At 38.2% G+C, this 18,279-nt stretch overlaps 1 protein-coding gene across 16 annotated transcripts in view; it reads left to right on the forward strand.

The window, feature by feature from the left end:
- The window catches only part of RGS7 (regulator of G protein signaling 7), a 335,498-nt gene that overhangs the window by 225,800 nt on the left and 91,419 nt on the right, over window positions 1-18,279 (forward strand). For 14 of the 16 annotated variants that reach the window (XM_069484660.1, XM_069484661.1, XM_069484662.1 and 11 more), the window contains one exon: window positions 5,185-5,235. The exons of the other annotated variants lie outside the window; for them this stretch is intronic. In XM_069484660.1, the coding sequence (XP_069340761.1) occupies window positions 5,185-5,235 (51 nt within the window). The remainder of the gene's footprint in view (window positions 1-5,184; window positions 5,236-18,279) is intronic. 16 annotated transcript variants of the gene reach the window in all.

Below are 18,279 nucleotides of genomic sequence, written 5' to 3' on the forward strand. Positions count from 1 at the left end.
ATAGAACAAGAGATAGGTTGTGAAGCACTTATTTTTCCAAAAGTGGAATACCCTAGCTTTAAAAAATCGCTTCATTTCTCACACCTTACAGAAATTCTGCAGTTTTTAAAATTAAACTGAGTTTAACTTGTTTTTGCATGAAGAATTTTAAAAATCATGACCATGAGAGATACACCGGGGTGTCATAAAAGGCTAGATGGGAGTCGCTGTTACAGCGGATTTTTTCCAGCATTTGGGTCCTTTGTGCATAGAGTATATGTCTGTAAACATTGAGTCATACCTTCAATAAATATTTAACGACAATCTCTGTTGAGGCACTTTGGAGAGAATAGTGGAAATGTCATGAGTAAGACATTGTTTCTTCTCGCCAGGGACTCACAGGTGAGTGAAGCTGCTTCTCTCCACAACTTTTTTCTCATCCCTGTAACTCCAGGTCCACAGCTAGACTTCTACAGAAACTCAGTGTTCATTAGATGTTACGATGAGTGTTTATGATGCTTATTTCAAGAAACTAAGAATAATGTTGGAAAAACATCTTTCAGATATATAGAATGTCTTCTATTTAGCAAGAGATTTTAAGAATAGTTATCAAAGCATGGATTATTTATGGTGCTCATTAAATTAAAAAAAAAAAAAATTTGCATTGCCGGCACTGTGCCTATGAGGTGCTGAGGCTTCGGAAAAGTTATCTGGGCAGAGCAAAAGCCTATTTATTTTTCTGAAAGAGAAACATTGAAAAGGTCAATGTCTTTGTCCCAAGAATAGTTTAGGCCCCTTCTATTGTGATTAAGAGCTAAAGTTTTCATGAAGTGCTTTAGTTGAGATCATGAAAAGAGTTTATTTTTGTAAAGAATACAGATCATATTTGTACCATTAAGCTTGCTTACAAAGTCCTTATTTTTACAAAAGTTTTGCAATTTTTTTTCTGTAAATGAATGCCTAATATTTTTTATGAACCTCTCGTTCAAGTTCGGCATGTGGATAGCTGTAGTTGGTACTCGTAGCTGAGCTGGTACTCATAGCTGAGCTGGTACTCTGATCTGTGGAGTGGATAGCTATATTTGGTACTTGTAGCTGAGCTGGTACTCGTAGCTGAGCTGGTACTCATAGCTGAGCTGGTACTCTGATCTGTGGAGTGGATAGCTATATTTGGTACTTGTAGCTGAGCTGGTACTCATAGCTGAGCTGGTACTCATAGCTGAGCTGGTACTCTGATCTGTGGAGTGGATAGCTATATTTGGTACCTGTAGCTGAGCTGGTACTCGTAGCTGAGCTGGTACTCTGATCTAGGGAGGGGATGTGGACTGAACTCAAAACAATACAGGTTCAGGACAGAACCTGGTCCAGGACTTATCACTCTGCAGTGGGACAGAGTTGAGGAAGTTCCTCTACCATTCAGATCCACAGCATGGACAAGGAAATAATATTGGTGTTTTTATGTCTTTTATTTATTTACTTTAATTATCAGTAGAAGCTATAAAATTATAGCCTTAGAAAAGGAAAATCATCACTGCAAAAGGTGATTATGGTAGCTAAAAATTACATGCCCTAGAACAGTCTTTGTGAGAGATACCATCCTTTTGTAAACTCTCGTAGAGTGGGACATGGGGGGGGGGAGGAGTCCTGCTGTTCATTCATCTATTCTTTGGACATTGACTGATCACTTTTTGCAAGTCAGAAACTGGTTTGGGTGTTTGGGATCTAAAGATTAATGATGCATACTCCCTTCTTTCAAAGAATTCATGGTACTAAGGGAAAGATAGATACAAGTAAAAAGAGGATGATAAAACCATTGATAAGTGAAATAAATGATAGGATATTAATAAAACATAAATGGGAAACTGGGGTGGGCGTAGGCTGAATAGGCTTCCCAGAGTAGGTAATATCTGAACTGAACTTCATGGAATCCACTGGGATTCACCACAGGGGGGGAAAAAAAAGATGAAAATGGAATAGCATTAGCAGCATCATAGAAGGAAGAAACAATATAGCATGTGGAGAAACTATGTGCAGTGTGGTGAGGAAGAATTTTGCTTGTTGGTTTTTGCGTATTTTCATTGCAAAACATATATTCCTGGGATTACACAATAATGAAACGTCTACTGCTTCTGCTAAGTAGGTAGAACACATAACTTGGTAATTCTAAAAGTGATATATGCCTCTAAGAGCTCAAAACAAGAGTATGTGCACTGACAGGGCTAAACTCTCCATAGGCTGTAATCAAAGAGGGGTTAAAAACAAAAAAACGAAAAGCAACAACCCTGCGTGTTACTTTGAGGTCTCCCGAATACATATAAATAAAACTGTACAATATTCTGGACATATACATTTGTACATGAAAAATTTTAGCAGATCCATCCATTTATTCATTAAACATAAAGTTAGAAAATTGCTGGAAAGATGGCATTCCTTCCTACACCTCTCCTGACTATCACGCTCCATTTTAAATTTGAATCACACTTCTCAAGATGACTCTATCATAGCACATTTCTGTTTCCATCTTCTGGTTTTATTAAGATTATGATTTTTTTCCCCTCTTTCTCTGTCTCTACCTATCTCCTCAAGGAATCAAGGTCTTACACTCTCATAGATACAAAATAGGGTGAATATGGTGAGGGGGTGTGCATTTTGCAATAAAAAATTCATAAGGTTTCAACTTAAAATGATAAATATATTGGGGTGATCACACAACAATAAAACTACTACAGCATCTGCTAAGTGACACTGACAGTTTGGTCAAGTCCAATGAGATTGACTCTTGCAGAGCTGAACCGAGAATAGACTTGTGACAGAAATACCCAAAACTAGGCCAGAAAGAAAGTTTCCTGTACCCTGAATTAAACATAGTTTCAAATTAGGCCTCTTTGTATTTCTTTCTTTTTTTTTTCTGTAAAAAAGAAAAAGAAGAAAAGAAAAGGAAAGAAAATTTTTTTAACTAACAGCATTGTTAAAGACATTTTCTACAATAAAATGTTCTTATAGTCCTGGAACCAACGTTTGGCTCTCTTCAAAAGAATGGAAAGTTTCCAATGGCTGCTCACATATGTTCCCCAGATAGATGCTTAACTGTGAAAAAATGAGCAGGGTGCCTGGAGATTGTGTGGAAGATTTGGGTGTCTGGGATTCTACACTGGTCAAGAATCACTACATATATATTTGAAAAACTCAGCCGCCCTTTTCTTTCTCAAAGGGAAGCTCATGTCTCAAGATAACTTAGACTATACAGATGAAGATGACACTGTTGACACTGTCATACCTGACTTCTTGAGAGTGGTCTCCTTTCGTTTATACCCTCAGAGCCGAAACTTCCTTTAGAATACGGATGAATCTGTCTTCTCAAATGCATTTAAATCAATGGCAGCTGTAAAAAGAACAGCTATAAAAGAATACAAGTTGGATTCAACACTAGGAAGTTATTTTAGAAGGGCATGCTTATTGAAATTGATGTTGGATATGAGTGTCCCCATAACTTTTAGGATATTATGGTCAAGTTTGATAATCAAATTTGTTTTGAACTATTTTAATTTCAAGCAGCTAGAATTATTTTTGGCAACATTAATATACTTCATTTGCCAAACCTCTGAGGTGGGTGGAGGAGCAGCTGCAGCTGGGCTCCAGGACAGGTTGAAATGGAGTCTCTGTTCACATTGGAATTTCATTCATGCCGCCATGACACAGCTTACTGTGTATGCAAACAATTCACACACATATTTTTCCTATTTTATGTAGAAATGAATGATGCTGTAAACCACATTTAAATGTGAATGAACATCTCAAGCAAAACAGCTGCTGATTCTCCCGTTTCTGTGCTTTCTTTCCATTCATCCATCTCCTGGGCTGGAAACCATTACTTCTCTTTTAATCTCTCCTATGGGTCAGCCTCATATCTAATGAGTCACAAGGTCCTGAAACAAGTCTAATTTCTAAAAATTCATTTCTTTACTGAACTTGTTCGGGACCTTATTATCCCTCCCATCCTGGATCACAACCAGTGGAAATGTTGCCTACCCTGTTTTCTTTTTGACTAGCCTAAGATAGTCCACATAAATTTCCTGTCAGATTCCTTAAAGTTGCTTTGATAATGTCATTCTTCTACTCAAAAACATTGCATGTCTCTTTCTCTGTTTTCCTTATAGAAAAACAAAATCCAAATCCTTTGGTCTGAATTCAGGACCTGCTAAATGTACTGTGAACTCTTTTATTACCATCAAGTTACTATAAATATTATTCCAAGCACTTAGATATACAAAGTGTGCAGTAAATAGTTTCTATTGACTGTATTCCCCCTTTTAACTTTTACATAGGCCTCTCCAGCAACTGCGTTTCTCCGTTATTCATACATCAAAATCAAAATCTAGCTCAAACCTTACGTTTTCTGCAGACCCTCTCTCATTTCTTCCATACGAAGTGAAAACACATACGCTCAGGTTTTGTAGTCATCACACATTGTGATCACTTGCTATGCCGCAAATAATCCAAGATGAATGCGACTTCCTGATTAAAGGTACTTACTCTGGGGCTTTAGTCAAATAAACAGCCGTGACATGGTGTGATCAACACTGCAATAAAAGACTATGTACCAATTCCAGGGAGGTTCCATGAAGGATGTTGCAAACTCAATGGACAAATGTGAAGGCCAAGGAAAGTTCTGTTGTGTCAATGAATCTTAGGTCTTGAAAATAATGGGAAGACATTTCAGTCAGAGAGAATAGTACCATAAAGACACAGAGGCTTGAAATACACCGGAGTGTTCAAAAACCAAATAAAAATTTGCCTTGGCTTGAGAGCAGATCCAAGGATGATCTCAACCAGAAATGAAACAGAAGCCATCTCACAAAGTAGTGGTTTTACCTTCTAAGAATTGTGCCAAAAAGATAGTAGGCGCTCAATAAACACTTACTCAATAAATGAATCATGCCCTCTGCTATTAGTATAGTAAGTATTTATATTTAAATATTTTGTACTTAATGATTTACCAGTTTGTGCCTGGGTTCATTGAAGGACTACTGTGTATTCACATTTTGTGTTTTTAGTACTTCATCTGTGGTAGATCCTTAACTTGTGATTGTAACAATTAAAAAACTTGCTATTAATGTGAGTACCAAAAGTGGAGTATTCTTTAAATTAACGTGTGTAAACAAAATGTTTACATCTATTTGTGTTTTTTCTTTTTTCTTTTTCTAGGGTCAGACATTGTTCAGTGGTTAATAAAGAACTTAACTATAGAAGACCCAGGTAAACAAATCATTTTTCCATTGCTAGATTTTGTGTGTGTGTGTGTGTGTGTGTGTGTGGTTTTAAAAAATATGATTTCTCAGGGCTATTTAGTAGGGCAAGCAAGCAAACCTTCTGAAAAATTATGATTAAATTTGAACTGTGCTTTTAGCATTTATACAAATTTTATGGCAGTCAACATATATTTAACTAAAATTTAGCATATTTTTATAATATTTTACAGATTTAATGCTCCATTATATGTTATTTGATTCAAGTGATTGGTGATTGTTAGAATGGAGAGCTGTCTAAACATCCATAAATAATTGTACATATAATTTATAGCAAGTAATTATGAAGTAATAAAATTTCCCTTTATAAGATACATAAAAGTAAATCTCATTAGTTTATAATTTTGCTTTAACTTCATTTTAGAATGATGTTCAAAAACAATGTTATTTATAATTCTGATTTTTTAAACAATGCATGTGTATGTGTATTAAATGCTCTATTTAAGGCATAAACCCATTCCTTGTGGTGGACGTTGGGTCTATTCTGCAGCAGAAAACTAACTTTCGGAGTAAGGGAACGGTTCCTACCAGCTCATATTTTGTATTGCCTGGAACAAATTCCTACATATATGAAGCATTTAATGACTGTTTTAAAATATCATGTAAAAGCTTTCACATGTTGCCAGCAATTCACATTACTGAAATAAAAATAAAATGCATATTGTTTAGAAAAGATTCTGAGAAAACCAAAAATAATAGCTTATGCAAATATAGTTAGATAGAGAGCATGAACAATATTTGATAGCACAACAAAGTGACCATAATCAACAATAAGTTAGGGTATACTTTAAAAAAGTGAAATTAGAATGTTTCTAACACAAAGAAATGATAAATGACTGAGGTGATAGACACCCCGATTACCCTGATTTGATTAATTCACATTGCATGCCTGTATCAAAACGTCACAGGTACCCTATAAATATTCACAATTATTATGTACCCACAATATTAATAATTAAAAGTAAAAAAAAATTTTCAAAAACTATAATACCAAGTGTTGGTGAGGATGTGGAACAATTGGAATTTCTCATGGAAGTGTAAATGGTACATCTAGTTTGGAAAATACTTGACTGTTTCTTACAAAGGTAAATACATACTTAACATACAACCCAGCAATTTCACTTCCAGATATTTAGCCCCATAAAGGAAAGCGTGTATCTACAAGAAATCTGGATGCAAATTTCTATTAAAAGGTTATATTTATGTTATTCCTACTGTAAATGATCCAAAAATGTATAAACAGTTGCGATATATTCATACAATGGGATGTTACCTGGCATTTAAAAGGTACAAACAGCCGATACACTTAACAACATGGATGAATCTGAACAATATTCTTCTGAGTAAAAGTCACATGCAAAAGACCACATACTGCATGATTCCACCTATATAACATACACATAACAGGAAAAGGTAATCAATAGTGATAGAAAGATCAGTGTTTGCCTGAGACTGGAGGTGGGGGTGAACTGACAGCAGTGGACCATAAAGGGGACTTTATATGAAATGATGGGAATGTTTTATTATCTTAATTGGGGCCATAATTACATGGTTGTATATATGTTCATCAAAACTCATTGAACCATACATTTAAAATGAGTGCATTTTATTGTATTAATATGTAAAGTATATTTCAAAAGTAAAAAAAAAAAATAAAGCTTATGAAAAACTGGAGTTAAAGGGACTACAAATGCTACGGTAGGAAAGGTCGGTGATATGCTAACCCTATGCGGCACACCATCCATCCACAGAGAGGAATTTGCCATGGTTTGGCTCCTGCCTCTGTGATTACCACCTTAGGATGGTTTAGAATAAACAGTGCATGGAGATGCAAGGTTTTTATTTTTTCCTCATTTTGAGCTAACTTTATAAAGCCATTCCATTGGAAAATGCAGCTCAAATTCTGTACAAAAAGGCCTGTGGACACCACCTGTTCATTTGGTACATGAGCTTTATAATCTTACCATTGCAGGTTAAATGGCATAAAAATGATTAAGCAGCTCTTGCCAGTATCATATTATTACTTTTTTTTAGTATATGTGCTGCCTAAGTGAACACAATCATCATATTATCACTAAGTGAAAAGAGATAATTATTAGGAAAGGAAACACTACAGTCTTACCAAGTTCATATTTCAGCCTCGCCTCAGTAGCATGCCTGATATTTATAAACTGTAGCACCAGACAAATAATCCCAGTGCTACAACACAGATTGGCATAGTCACAGATGACCAGGTAACTACTGATTTGCAAAGAGTATGATAGATCACAGGGTGAAGTGGATTTGAAAGAGTATTTCTTCTTTAAGTTAAAAGACTGAAGGTGTACTTCAGTAACAATTGGAGAAACAGGAAAAATATTTACAGATTATAAGTTAGTAAAAAATAATTATGTTTATAATTTACATGTGAGATCTCAGTCTATCTATAACATGTATGAAAAACTGATCTTATTTACTTGCTCAATACTTTAAGGAAATTGTGATGCTTCATTAGAAGGTATATGAAGAGATAAAGCTAATCATATCCAGGAAGGAACATATATGGTCACTGGCCATATTAATTACAGGTTTAAAATTTAGTTTTTATTCTGTTGGCTTGTTTCTTTGAAGGAACTAATTTACCCTGTACAGAGTATAAGGCTCTGTACTAGGTTTTTAGAAGAGTAGGAAGAGAAGAAGATGATTGTTCTGAATATATAACAGATTGTACACACAGCAATCCTAGCCTCAGGGTTTCACTGTGATATTATGTTGTCTCTGAGCGTGATGAACCCCATTTCATGGGACACATTTCTGTCCTATATTCAACTTTGTCAATTGCCCAAACGCCTTCAAGGTATGGCCGTGTCTGATTTCTTCTGTGGTGTTTGGTCTCCACCGTGGGAGAGAGAAGCTGTCCACACTTGCAGTTTTATTGTTGGTGCAGCCCGACTCCAGCTGCTTTGGGAGCGGTTGATCTGCAATGAACAGGAGCCAAAGTGGTGTGCTGCCTTCTCTCCTGTTTGCTGCTCTCCCCACTTGGTGTTGGCGCTTTTATTAGTAATCTCCTTTAGTCTTCTCTATTCAGTACTGTGCTGCTCTCTCAGGAGGGTGTTGCAGTCTGGTCTCACACATGGACTATTTGTTAAACTTTGGGAGCATGTGCTTTGGCATCCTTCCCTAGTTTTAGTTCCAGTGCAGGTTTTTATTTGTGTAATTTTTTTTCATAGCATTGATAGTTATAAACTTTATGTTGCCATCTTGCCAGAAGTTAATATTTTTATTAATACCTTTCAACCATATCACTAAGAATCTAGAGAGTGTGTGTGTGTATGTGTGTGTGTGTATATATATATATACGTGTATGTATAGTGTGTGTGTTTTAAATATATAATTCACATATGAAAATGCTAAGCACAGAATAAATTGCATTGGTCTTACAGTTGGACTGTAGTTGATAGATTAAACAAATGGCTACTTTGATTTCATACAGAGGAAAATTGATGTGCAGCACTTGCTGGTTAGGGGATGGAGATGAAAAGAAAGGATTTAGTCCTTAGTGAACATATATCCACATTACTGAAATCCGTACTAGTCAGGGTTCTGCAGAGAAACAGAACCAAGCAGAGTGTATGTGCGCGCGCACACGTGTGACTAGAGAGAGAGATTTTAAGACATTGGCTTGCACCATTGTGGGGACTGACAAGTCTGAAATTCACAGAGCACGCTGGCAGGCTGGAGACCTAGGCAAGATTGATGTTGAAGGCAGTCTGGAGGCAGAATTCCTTCCTCCTTGGAGTAAGTCGGTCTTTTTTCTCTTAAGGCCTGCAGCTGATGGGATGAAGCCCACCCATGCTATGGAGGATAATCTGCTGTATCAAAGTCTGCTGATTTAAATATTAATCTCCTCTAAAAATACCTTCACAGCAACATCTACACCGGGTGTCTGACCAAATGTTGGGTACAGTGGCCTAGCCAATTTGACATATATTAATAAGATTAATCATTACAGCATCCACGGGGAAGCGTGCTATCCACTACCACTCTTTGCTTTGGCCAAGGTCACTGTGAGGGCACGGCAAGCCATTTGTCCTTAAACTAGGAAAGTGGGTTGTGTTTCCTAAAGCCCTGTGCTGTTTTTCTATGTTACTCCCAGCTGCATGAAGGAGATTTTTCTGCCCTCTTGTCATTCGGAGGCATGGGACTCTCTGAAGCTGTGCAAGGCTCTTTCTGCCTGGGCCTTCGACTCCGTCCTTCCTGCAGCGAGATCAATCTGGGTCCTCCAGGTCTCTACGCAGGAAGCAAAGAACATGGACTCTCTCTTCTTCGCTGTAATAATTTTTGCTAGTTTTCCTTATTGCCTGAAATATTATTCTATCATATCATTTAGTTTTTAGTGTATGATAAACCACCCCAAAACTCCGTAGCTTAGAAAAAAAATAACAGCCATTGTATTTAGCTCATAATCCCGGGGGTCAGCTGGTCCCCACTTCTGGCCTGGGTCTGTTGGCTCTTTTCTGCTTTGCTCGCTGGTGCACTATAGCCAGATTGTGAGTGGATGACCTCACATTTTTGGCATATCTGGCACTTGGTAGGCTGTCTGCTAAACGTTTCTCATCCTCTCATCCTTCAGCCTGCTACCGCTGGCTTCTTACCCTGGTGTTCTCAGGGTTTCAAGCACAACATGAGTTTCTGTTTTTGTCACATTCACTATTATCCTATTTGCTAAAGCAAATCCTGTGGATAAGTCAGTGTAGAAAAGGACTATGCCGGGTGTGGATGCAGAGATGTGTGAACAGGTGAGGTCCCTGAGACTCCAAGCTGAGCTACGGACCAGAGCTTGATTCATACCCGGTGTGTCAGACGTAATGCCAGACAGTGTGTCTGTTAGAGATCCAGCAGGTAGTTGGGCTGTCCCAGTTTCCTCTTTTGGCTTGTGCTGGCCAGCACATGCATCTATAAACGCCAGTCCCAAAGTTTTGTGACCTCTCGTGTGTTTATCTGATTGGCTTATTTTTCACGTATTGCTTATTAGAGTAGTCAACTATTAAGAAAAATACTAAAAGTACCTGGGAATCTAATTAGAATTTCTGTCTTTTATTTTATAGAACTTGAGCAAACATAATGAGGCCAGGGTTCAATGGACTTTTAAATATTTGTTTAACTACACTTAGGAACATGTCCTATTGCAGCAGAGCTTGATATTTCTATATCATCCACCAGAAAAAAAAAAAAAAAACACGAAGATTACTCCACAGACTATATGGAAAAGCACAATTTTGCTGTGGCATTGTCTGATTCTTCCAGTAGCTGGTTTTCCTATTTGCTTTTTTCTTTTTTTGGTAGGTCTTCACTTTTTATTGTATTAACCTTCTGGATATGCATGTTCCTGTTATAAGCCAACTTGATTGTTTTGTTTGAGAAAGAAATAGGACATAAACAACCTTTTGCTAAAAAGGAAAAAGGGAGGAAAGGAAGGAAGGAAGAAGAAAAGAAAAATAGGAAGAAGGAAAGAAAAATAAAAAGGATTTGAAAAAGCTATGGAGGCCTAGAGCACAGGGTATCATCTAGAGATATACCTACTCATCAGGGTGGCCGCTCAGAAAATGACAGGGAAATGTATGATTACATCTGTTAGCCAGAAGGGGCCATAGACAATCGTGTAAGAGATGTCTGAAAAGTCAGGTCCCATTATCTTTTATTAAAGATAACACAGTATTGCTTATTTCCCAGCTGAGGAATGAGTTCAGTTTTTTCCCCTCAATACTTGGGAACAACGCTACTCATTCTATTTATATGTCATGTTTCATGAAGCTTTTTCTTTTATTACAACTAAGAATGGTAGGAAATGCTAGCTACAGCAGTACAAAAAGCATGATAAGGGTGCTGATAGAAGCTTTGTAATCTCAGTATGATCCTACCTTGGCATGAATGTACCCCTCTTTTCACCACCGTGTGTTGCAAACCACAAATCAGGTTACTTATGTGCTGTAAAAATATCACCCATTTTAAAATGATGAGTCTAAGGACCTCAATTGTAACATGTAATATGATTTTTAAATTTTGAAAATTCCCCTTTAGGCGAGGGAATCATCAAGTCTAATAAGACAAAATGCTTTTGTTAATTTTGTAGTTATATTAAATTCAACTGATTGGGCCCTCTTGAATTATCCAGAAGTCCTGCTGCTTCCTGCCGTGCTCACTAATACCTAGGCTTGGAGACCCGTGAGAGTACATTATGTACACCGTGTAGAATTCTGATTATCTCCATTTCACATGGGGCACATGCTCAGATTGGGATTTGTGTCATTTTCCATCAAGAATTGCTCTTTGGATTTAAACCACATTTTTTGAAGGAGATCTGCCAGGTGTGCCTTCCACTGTGATGTGACTCAATGCCCATAGGAAGAGGGAGTGTCAGTTCTCAGACTGTCCAAGGTTACTCGTTTGTTTCAGCACAGCTGACGTTTGATTCTTCCCCTGCTGGAGTTCATCTGTGAAAACGTGTGTGGTCTGGGTAGCCGTGGACTTCTGTGTGAGAAACAATGAGCACATCACTCTTTTATGCTATTCTGGAAGCTTTGCCAGTGAATAGTTGGCCCTCAGTAAGTGATCTGCCGGGTCTTCCTTGGGTATTTCCTCAACCAACTGCTTGGCAGATGGTTCTGCAGTCCTGACTTAGGGAGGGAAGTCAGCTGTCACAGGTAGTAACTTATGATGCACACATTTTTCTTAGAACATGTTGAATTCTAAAAAAGCAATGTAAGTCTACCATAGATAACTTGGGAAATATGAAAAAATGAAAAGAAGAGACTAAATGGCACTCATAAAAAGCCCCTCCAGATAGCCATAGCTCAAATTCCAGCACGTCCATTAGTCTTCTTTGAAGGCCTGAGCCAACACTGGCTTTGTTATTGGAGCTAGCCCCACTCAATGTCTTCCCCGCTCTCCATATCTGTTAGTTTTCCTGGGCCACTCGTGAGCCAGTAACTCATGTCTCTTTGCTCCCATCTACTGGTGTTGCCCACACCCTTTCCACAGCCTCCTTTTGAGATCCCTGCTTCTTGGCACAATCACTCTGATCCTAAGGGCACGGCTCCTGCCTGGGATATTATGAAGCCTGTACCACTTCACAGACTTCCCCTGTGGTCTCTTGGACTCTACGTTTCATAAGATTTACTTGAGCTCTGGGGACTGTAGAAGGAAAATACAACACACAGAGTAACTATGGTCCTTTCACAGCCCAGATCTATCCTTGAGTCCTTTAGAAGCTACTTCCCTGTGGCTCTCCTAATATCTAGGGTCACTGGTCAACATCAACACCGAAAATCTTCTAGGCATTTTTAGGCCCAGAGTCTAATTTGGGCTAAATTGACTGCTAGTCAAGAGAAAAGTTTTCCTTCATCCTACTCTCTCAGTCACATGTTCTGAATTCTCATATCTGACTCTTGGATTGACCTCTTCCAAGGACTTCTTAAGATTGACCTCTTCCAAGTATATCTTGACATGACAAACACCACCCCTGTTGATACGGGCATGGACCGTCCCCCCTTATTGACACATAATGATCTGACTTCAGGACATTTCCCAAAGTCGGGACTTTCCACAAAGTCACTAGAGTATGAGCTTTATAAGTAGAAAGTCTTTGCTCTGTCTCTGACCCCCACGGAGTGCCTGGCACACATTGGGTGCTCAGTAAATATTATTGAATTGAATATAATTAACAAAGAGAATATTAGTGTTAAAAATGACTTGTTTTATCTTACATATATCACTTTAAAATATATAAGAGACATTTCCACATTCATAATTTAAGGTCTAAGTGGAGGTTACTTCAAAGTGAAAAACCCCGTATTCTCACGATCCTCCACAACACAGAAAGTGTTTAGTTGTAAACAGAAAATGAAACTTCTCAGGATTTTTATCCATAGATTTCAAATAATCTATCTTTTTTTTTTTCTGAATAAAAACAAGGGGAGATGTTACCTAACTTCAGGAAAATGCTCTAAGTGTTCTGAAACAGCCTAAGGAACTTGCTTTTATTCTGTGGAAAGTGAGTTTTATGAGCAAATAGTAGCTCCTGTTAGAAGCAAAACATAATTTAGTGGTTGCAATACTGGAGCGTTCTCAAAAACTCAAGCAAAGGCATAGCAAGGTCATAATGAGAATTTCATAAAAATCATAAAAGACAAATTTTTCAGTTGGAAATGTATCCCTAAGCCTAAAATAATATCATATTAAGTGAAACAACTGCTTAGGTTATGGTTTCATATTTTTCCCCCTCAGTGTTTTTCAAAAAATTTAACATGATCAGAAAATATCTTGACACCCTGTAGAAAATCTGTCTTTAAAAAAAAAAAAATGATTCAAGGTCAGATCAGTTCCGGCTTAGAAAAGTAGCATTTCTAAGTAGATATTTCTTTTCCTATAGTTTAGGGAGAATGAGTAGGTAGGTCAGCATTTCTGGAATGACAGGTTCATGCCAGTGAATAGCAGTTGATAAGATGAAGATGTTGAGTGGTTGCACCACACAAAGCTCAAAATTGCTCCACTGAGATATTTTTGCTCAGTCTGGTGTGCAATGAACAGCCATTAAGGAAGGACAGCACCTTGTCCCTCTACAATAAGGAAATTTCCACTGCCTTGCCTTCTTACGAACATTCACTCTAAGCGTATTAATGCTTTCCAGCTCCCAACTGGGCCCTCAGATTTGACAAATAAGCCAGATTTACTAACAGATGTACAATGGCAGCCTAATAAATTTCTGGTCACTGGTGTGGTACCATAAACAGAAACAAATTATTGAAAATGTAAAAACTTTTATCCAATGCCCTAACTTGTGTGTCAATCCTAGAGCCAATAGGAACTAAAATTTCCTTAACTGGATATCCTGGCGTCACGCCCCTGCTGTTCCACGGAGCCCTTTGTAAGAGAAATGGGAACAAACAATGAAGTTTGACAAGCCTGGCAGCTGGCGGGCCCTCCCGCCTTGCTGCTGGGAAGGAGGGGCTGGTGGCAGCCATTCTGAGCCCTGTTCACTGCACCTGCACATCCTGCCGACTTTGTCAAATGGTCACTCACTCTATGGAAATCCTGGGGACGTGGTTTGAGGGGCTGCCACTAAAAGTCAAATAATGCTGTGTGTGGTTGGGGCCACCTGTGTAACTGGAAAGTGAGGCATTTTACCAAACGATCTATTTAAGGCGCATGAAGTCAGAGAAAAAGATGCAAGGAAATTAGCAGTGAGGTGAAGTTTCAAAATAAAGAATGGAAGAGAAATATAGCTATTGCTTAGATTATGTTATACAAATGCTGTGAAAATTCTCCCAGCGTCTTACACGGGACCTCTGCGGGATGTTACATTTTGTGAATGATGAGAACAGTAGAGGCCTGAGAGAGAGTGGATTGAGTAGCGCTGAAGTCATTAAAGAGTTAAGAAGTAAACACATGAGAATAATAAAATAGGGCTAAAAACATTTTCTTAGGTGATGCAAAGATAAAGAGCATAACTTAGTGTAATAATCTTTTTCACCTTGAAACTGAAACATCAACTTGTTTGAAGATGTCTGAAGTTGACACATCTAGTTAGTCACCATCAGACCTCTGTCCACGCAGAGGACAGAGACCAGGGTTTAGACCACACATGGGACACTTACCCAAGAGAACAGAACAAGTGTCTGAAAGGGAAAAATTATTTAAAATAGGTGGGATGTCAGGAAAGGCAAGGGAATATTCTTTTTAGAAACTCTTCAAAAACAGATATGATATCTCTTCATCTCTGATCTCTTCATCTTTCTGTCTCAAGTTAGAGTAAAATGCCCCTTTTGGTAGGTCATAAGGTAAACAATCTAGATACTCCCCCTGTGATAATGACACAGTGGTAAAATAGAGAAATCAGGTTTGCAGAAAGGACCAGTTATCCATTTAATAAATTATTAATGCGTATACAAAATGTGTCTGTGCTTGCATTGGAGGCACAGTGGTGATCAATATACCCGTCGCTGCCTCGCTTACAGATAAGGACAGCTTTGGAACAATCATTACACCAGCAGCAAAACAACCAGATGTTTCAACTAACAGCTGCTCTCAATTTCCTCTAATCTCATCCTTCCAGTGCATCCACCAAGAGAGTGTCTGATCCTGGATCAATCTCACGATGTTCCTATCTCTATCTGAAACTGTGCATATTGCTATTGAAAAATCACTCAACTTTATAGAGGAAGAATAAAAGCTGACCTGCAGAGCACCATTAAGGAGTGAGTTGAGTAAGGGGAAGAAAGTGAAGACCACAATCAAAGCATGTCCCATTCAATAACGGGGGAAAAGTTGAAATTGTTTCCAAGCACACAGAATAAAGCCAATAGACAAGAAGAGATAAAAGGGTGTGTCAGTTACCTCCCCAAAGACCCTCCAGCCTTATTACCTTTCAATCCGTTCTCCAGTTTTGGAGAATGATTTTTTTTTTTAAAGAGCAAACTCTAATCTTGTGTTTGTTGCAAAGATAAAACATAGTGAAGCAAAAGTATCTAACACAGTATCTGGAACACAGTGGAAACAAATAAATATAGCTAGCTAGCTCGCATTGTTTTGTCACTTTCCAAGTCAAACCTCTTCAAAGGTTCTGCCTTCTTAGAGGAATAAGTACCCATAAGGACTTTCAGCACACAGCCCTGCCTCCTCCTCCAGCCTGATGCTTTCCCCTTTTGTAGTTATGCCAAATTGACTGCAGTTCCTCAAGTGTACCCAGCCACCACATGCCTCAGGCCTTTGCTTGAACTATTCTGCCTTTCAATTCTCTCTCTCTCATTAGACTTCTACTTATTCTTCAAGCCACCGCTCAAGGAAAGGTCACCATCTCTGTACAACATTCTCTGACTTCTTCCCCCTACTTGTTTGTTTGATGTCCTGCATAGACCTTTCCATACAGGTTACACAGTAGATTTTTGAATTGTAATTTGTTCTTTAAAAGTACATTATTTCAGAATAGATTTAGATTTACAGAAAAATCACAAAATAACCCAAAGAGTTCCTCTATTCCCATCCCCAGTTTCCTCTGTTATTGATACCTTACATTAGTAGGATATATTTCTCACCACTAATGAACTAATATTGATACTGATTAATATTACTGTTAACTGGATTAGTTAATATTAAAGAATTTAACATTAATTAATATTAACTGAAATCCATGCTTTTTCAGAATTCCTCTCTTTTCACCCAGTGTCCTTTTTCTGTTCCGGGATTCCATCCAAGATACCACGTTACATTTAGTTGTTATGGCTCCTTAGGCTCCTCTAGACTGTGACAGTTTCTCCCACTTTTCTTGTTTTTGATGACCTTGACAGTGTTGGGGAGTACTGGTTGGGCATTTTGTACAATGTCCCCGAATTGGGATTTGTTTAATGTTTTTTCTCATGATTGGACAGGCGTTACGAGTTTTGCGGTGGAAAACCACGGATGGAAAGTGCCATTTTCATCACATCAGGAAATCATTGATGGCTTTTATCATCTCTATTGTTTTACCTTTACCTGAATGTCATATAAAGTGGAGTCAAATACGCTATAGCCTTCTCAGACTGGCTTCTTTCAGTTTGTAAATATGCATTTAGGTGTATATACTATAAACATGACATCACTGTTGATGTAAAATTCATTGTAAAGGGACTCGGTTTTTCCCCTTTTTCCTTCTTTTTGGAAAGAAGTTACTAAGTGTAGCCCAAATGTAAGGAGTGAGGAGTTATGCTCCACCTCATTCAGGGTGAAGTGTCTACATAAATTATTTGGAATTTTCCAGCAGGGGAGATTTGTCTGTTCTCCCCCATTTGTTTATTTATTCAGATATTTATTTTCATCAACATGAACCGATAGATATCTTATACTATATAATCCAATACTAATTTAATTTAATTTTTGCGGCCGGGCGTGGTGGCTCACGCCTGTAATCCTAGCACTCTGGGAGGCCGAGGCGGGTGGATTGCTCAAGGTCAGGAGTTCGAAACCAGCCTGAGCGAGACCCCGTCTCTACTAAAAATAGAAAGACATTATATGGACAACTAAAAATCTATATAGAAAAAATTAGCCGGGCATAGTGGCGCATGCCTGTAGTCCCAGCTACTCGGGAGGCTGAGGCAGTAGGATCGCTTAAGCCGAGGAGTCTGAGGTTGCTGTGAGCTAAGCTGATGCCACGGCACTCACTCTAGCCTTGGCAACAAAATGAGACGCTGTCTCAACAAAAAAAAAAAAAAAAAAAAAAAAATTTAATTTTTGCTAAATTTATTCCATCTTTGGCCATTGGGGACTGTTTGAGTTGGCTCTTGCATCTCTTTGACATACCCCATCATTGTGGGAGTTTTCTGTTTAAGTTTTAGGTGTTTGTTTTCAGCCTTTCCTTACTTTCTGGCACTACAAGATGCTCCGGGCTTATTTTATATATTTCTTACCCCAGTCCTAGATTCAGATGTTTCTTGAAGAAGCTGTAGTTCCTTTCTTTGGAGAATGCTATCAGAAATTAGAGTCTAGGTGTGCTCATTGCTGTTAGGTAGAGTTTCCTCAAATTCCTCTCTGCTGACAGGGCAAGGAAATATATGTGCATGTACTATCCTGTGTATGTACACATCTATAATATAAAAATTTCTGCATGTAAGCATCTGTTATCTATGTAAAGGTGAACATGAGTTAATACCGATGTCTTCAAATTGCATCCATTATCACATGTGTCTTTTTAGCCTATTCCTCTTGCTTATCTGTAACCTCCCACTCCAATGGTAAGAACTGTGACTCACACCATTTGCCATCCATTTACTTGATTGTGCAATGCCACTATACTGATGCAATGGTTTTCAGAGTCATTAGCCCACACCTGCAAGGAACAACATTATCAACTAGAGTACAGTGCTTATAAATAGTTCTTTCTGCCTTTGGTCTTAAAACCTTACTCACTTCCAAAGTGATATAGGCCAGCAACTTTTTACCCTACCCTCTTCCATGAGGTTGTTTCACACATGTGTAACGTAGT

This window comes from Eulemur rufifrons, chromosome 11 (genome assembly GCF_041146395.1).
Source record: "Eulemur rufifrons isolate Redbay chromosome 11, OSU_ERuf_1, whole genome shotgun sequence".
NCBI classification, from domain to species: domain Eukaryota; kingdom Metazoa; phylum Chordata; class Mammalia; order Primates; family Lemuridae; genus Eulemur; species Eulemur rufifrons.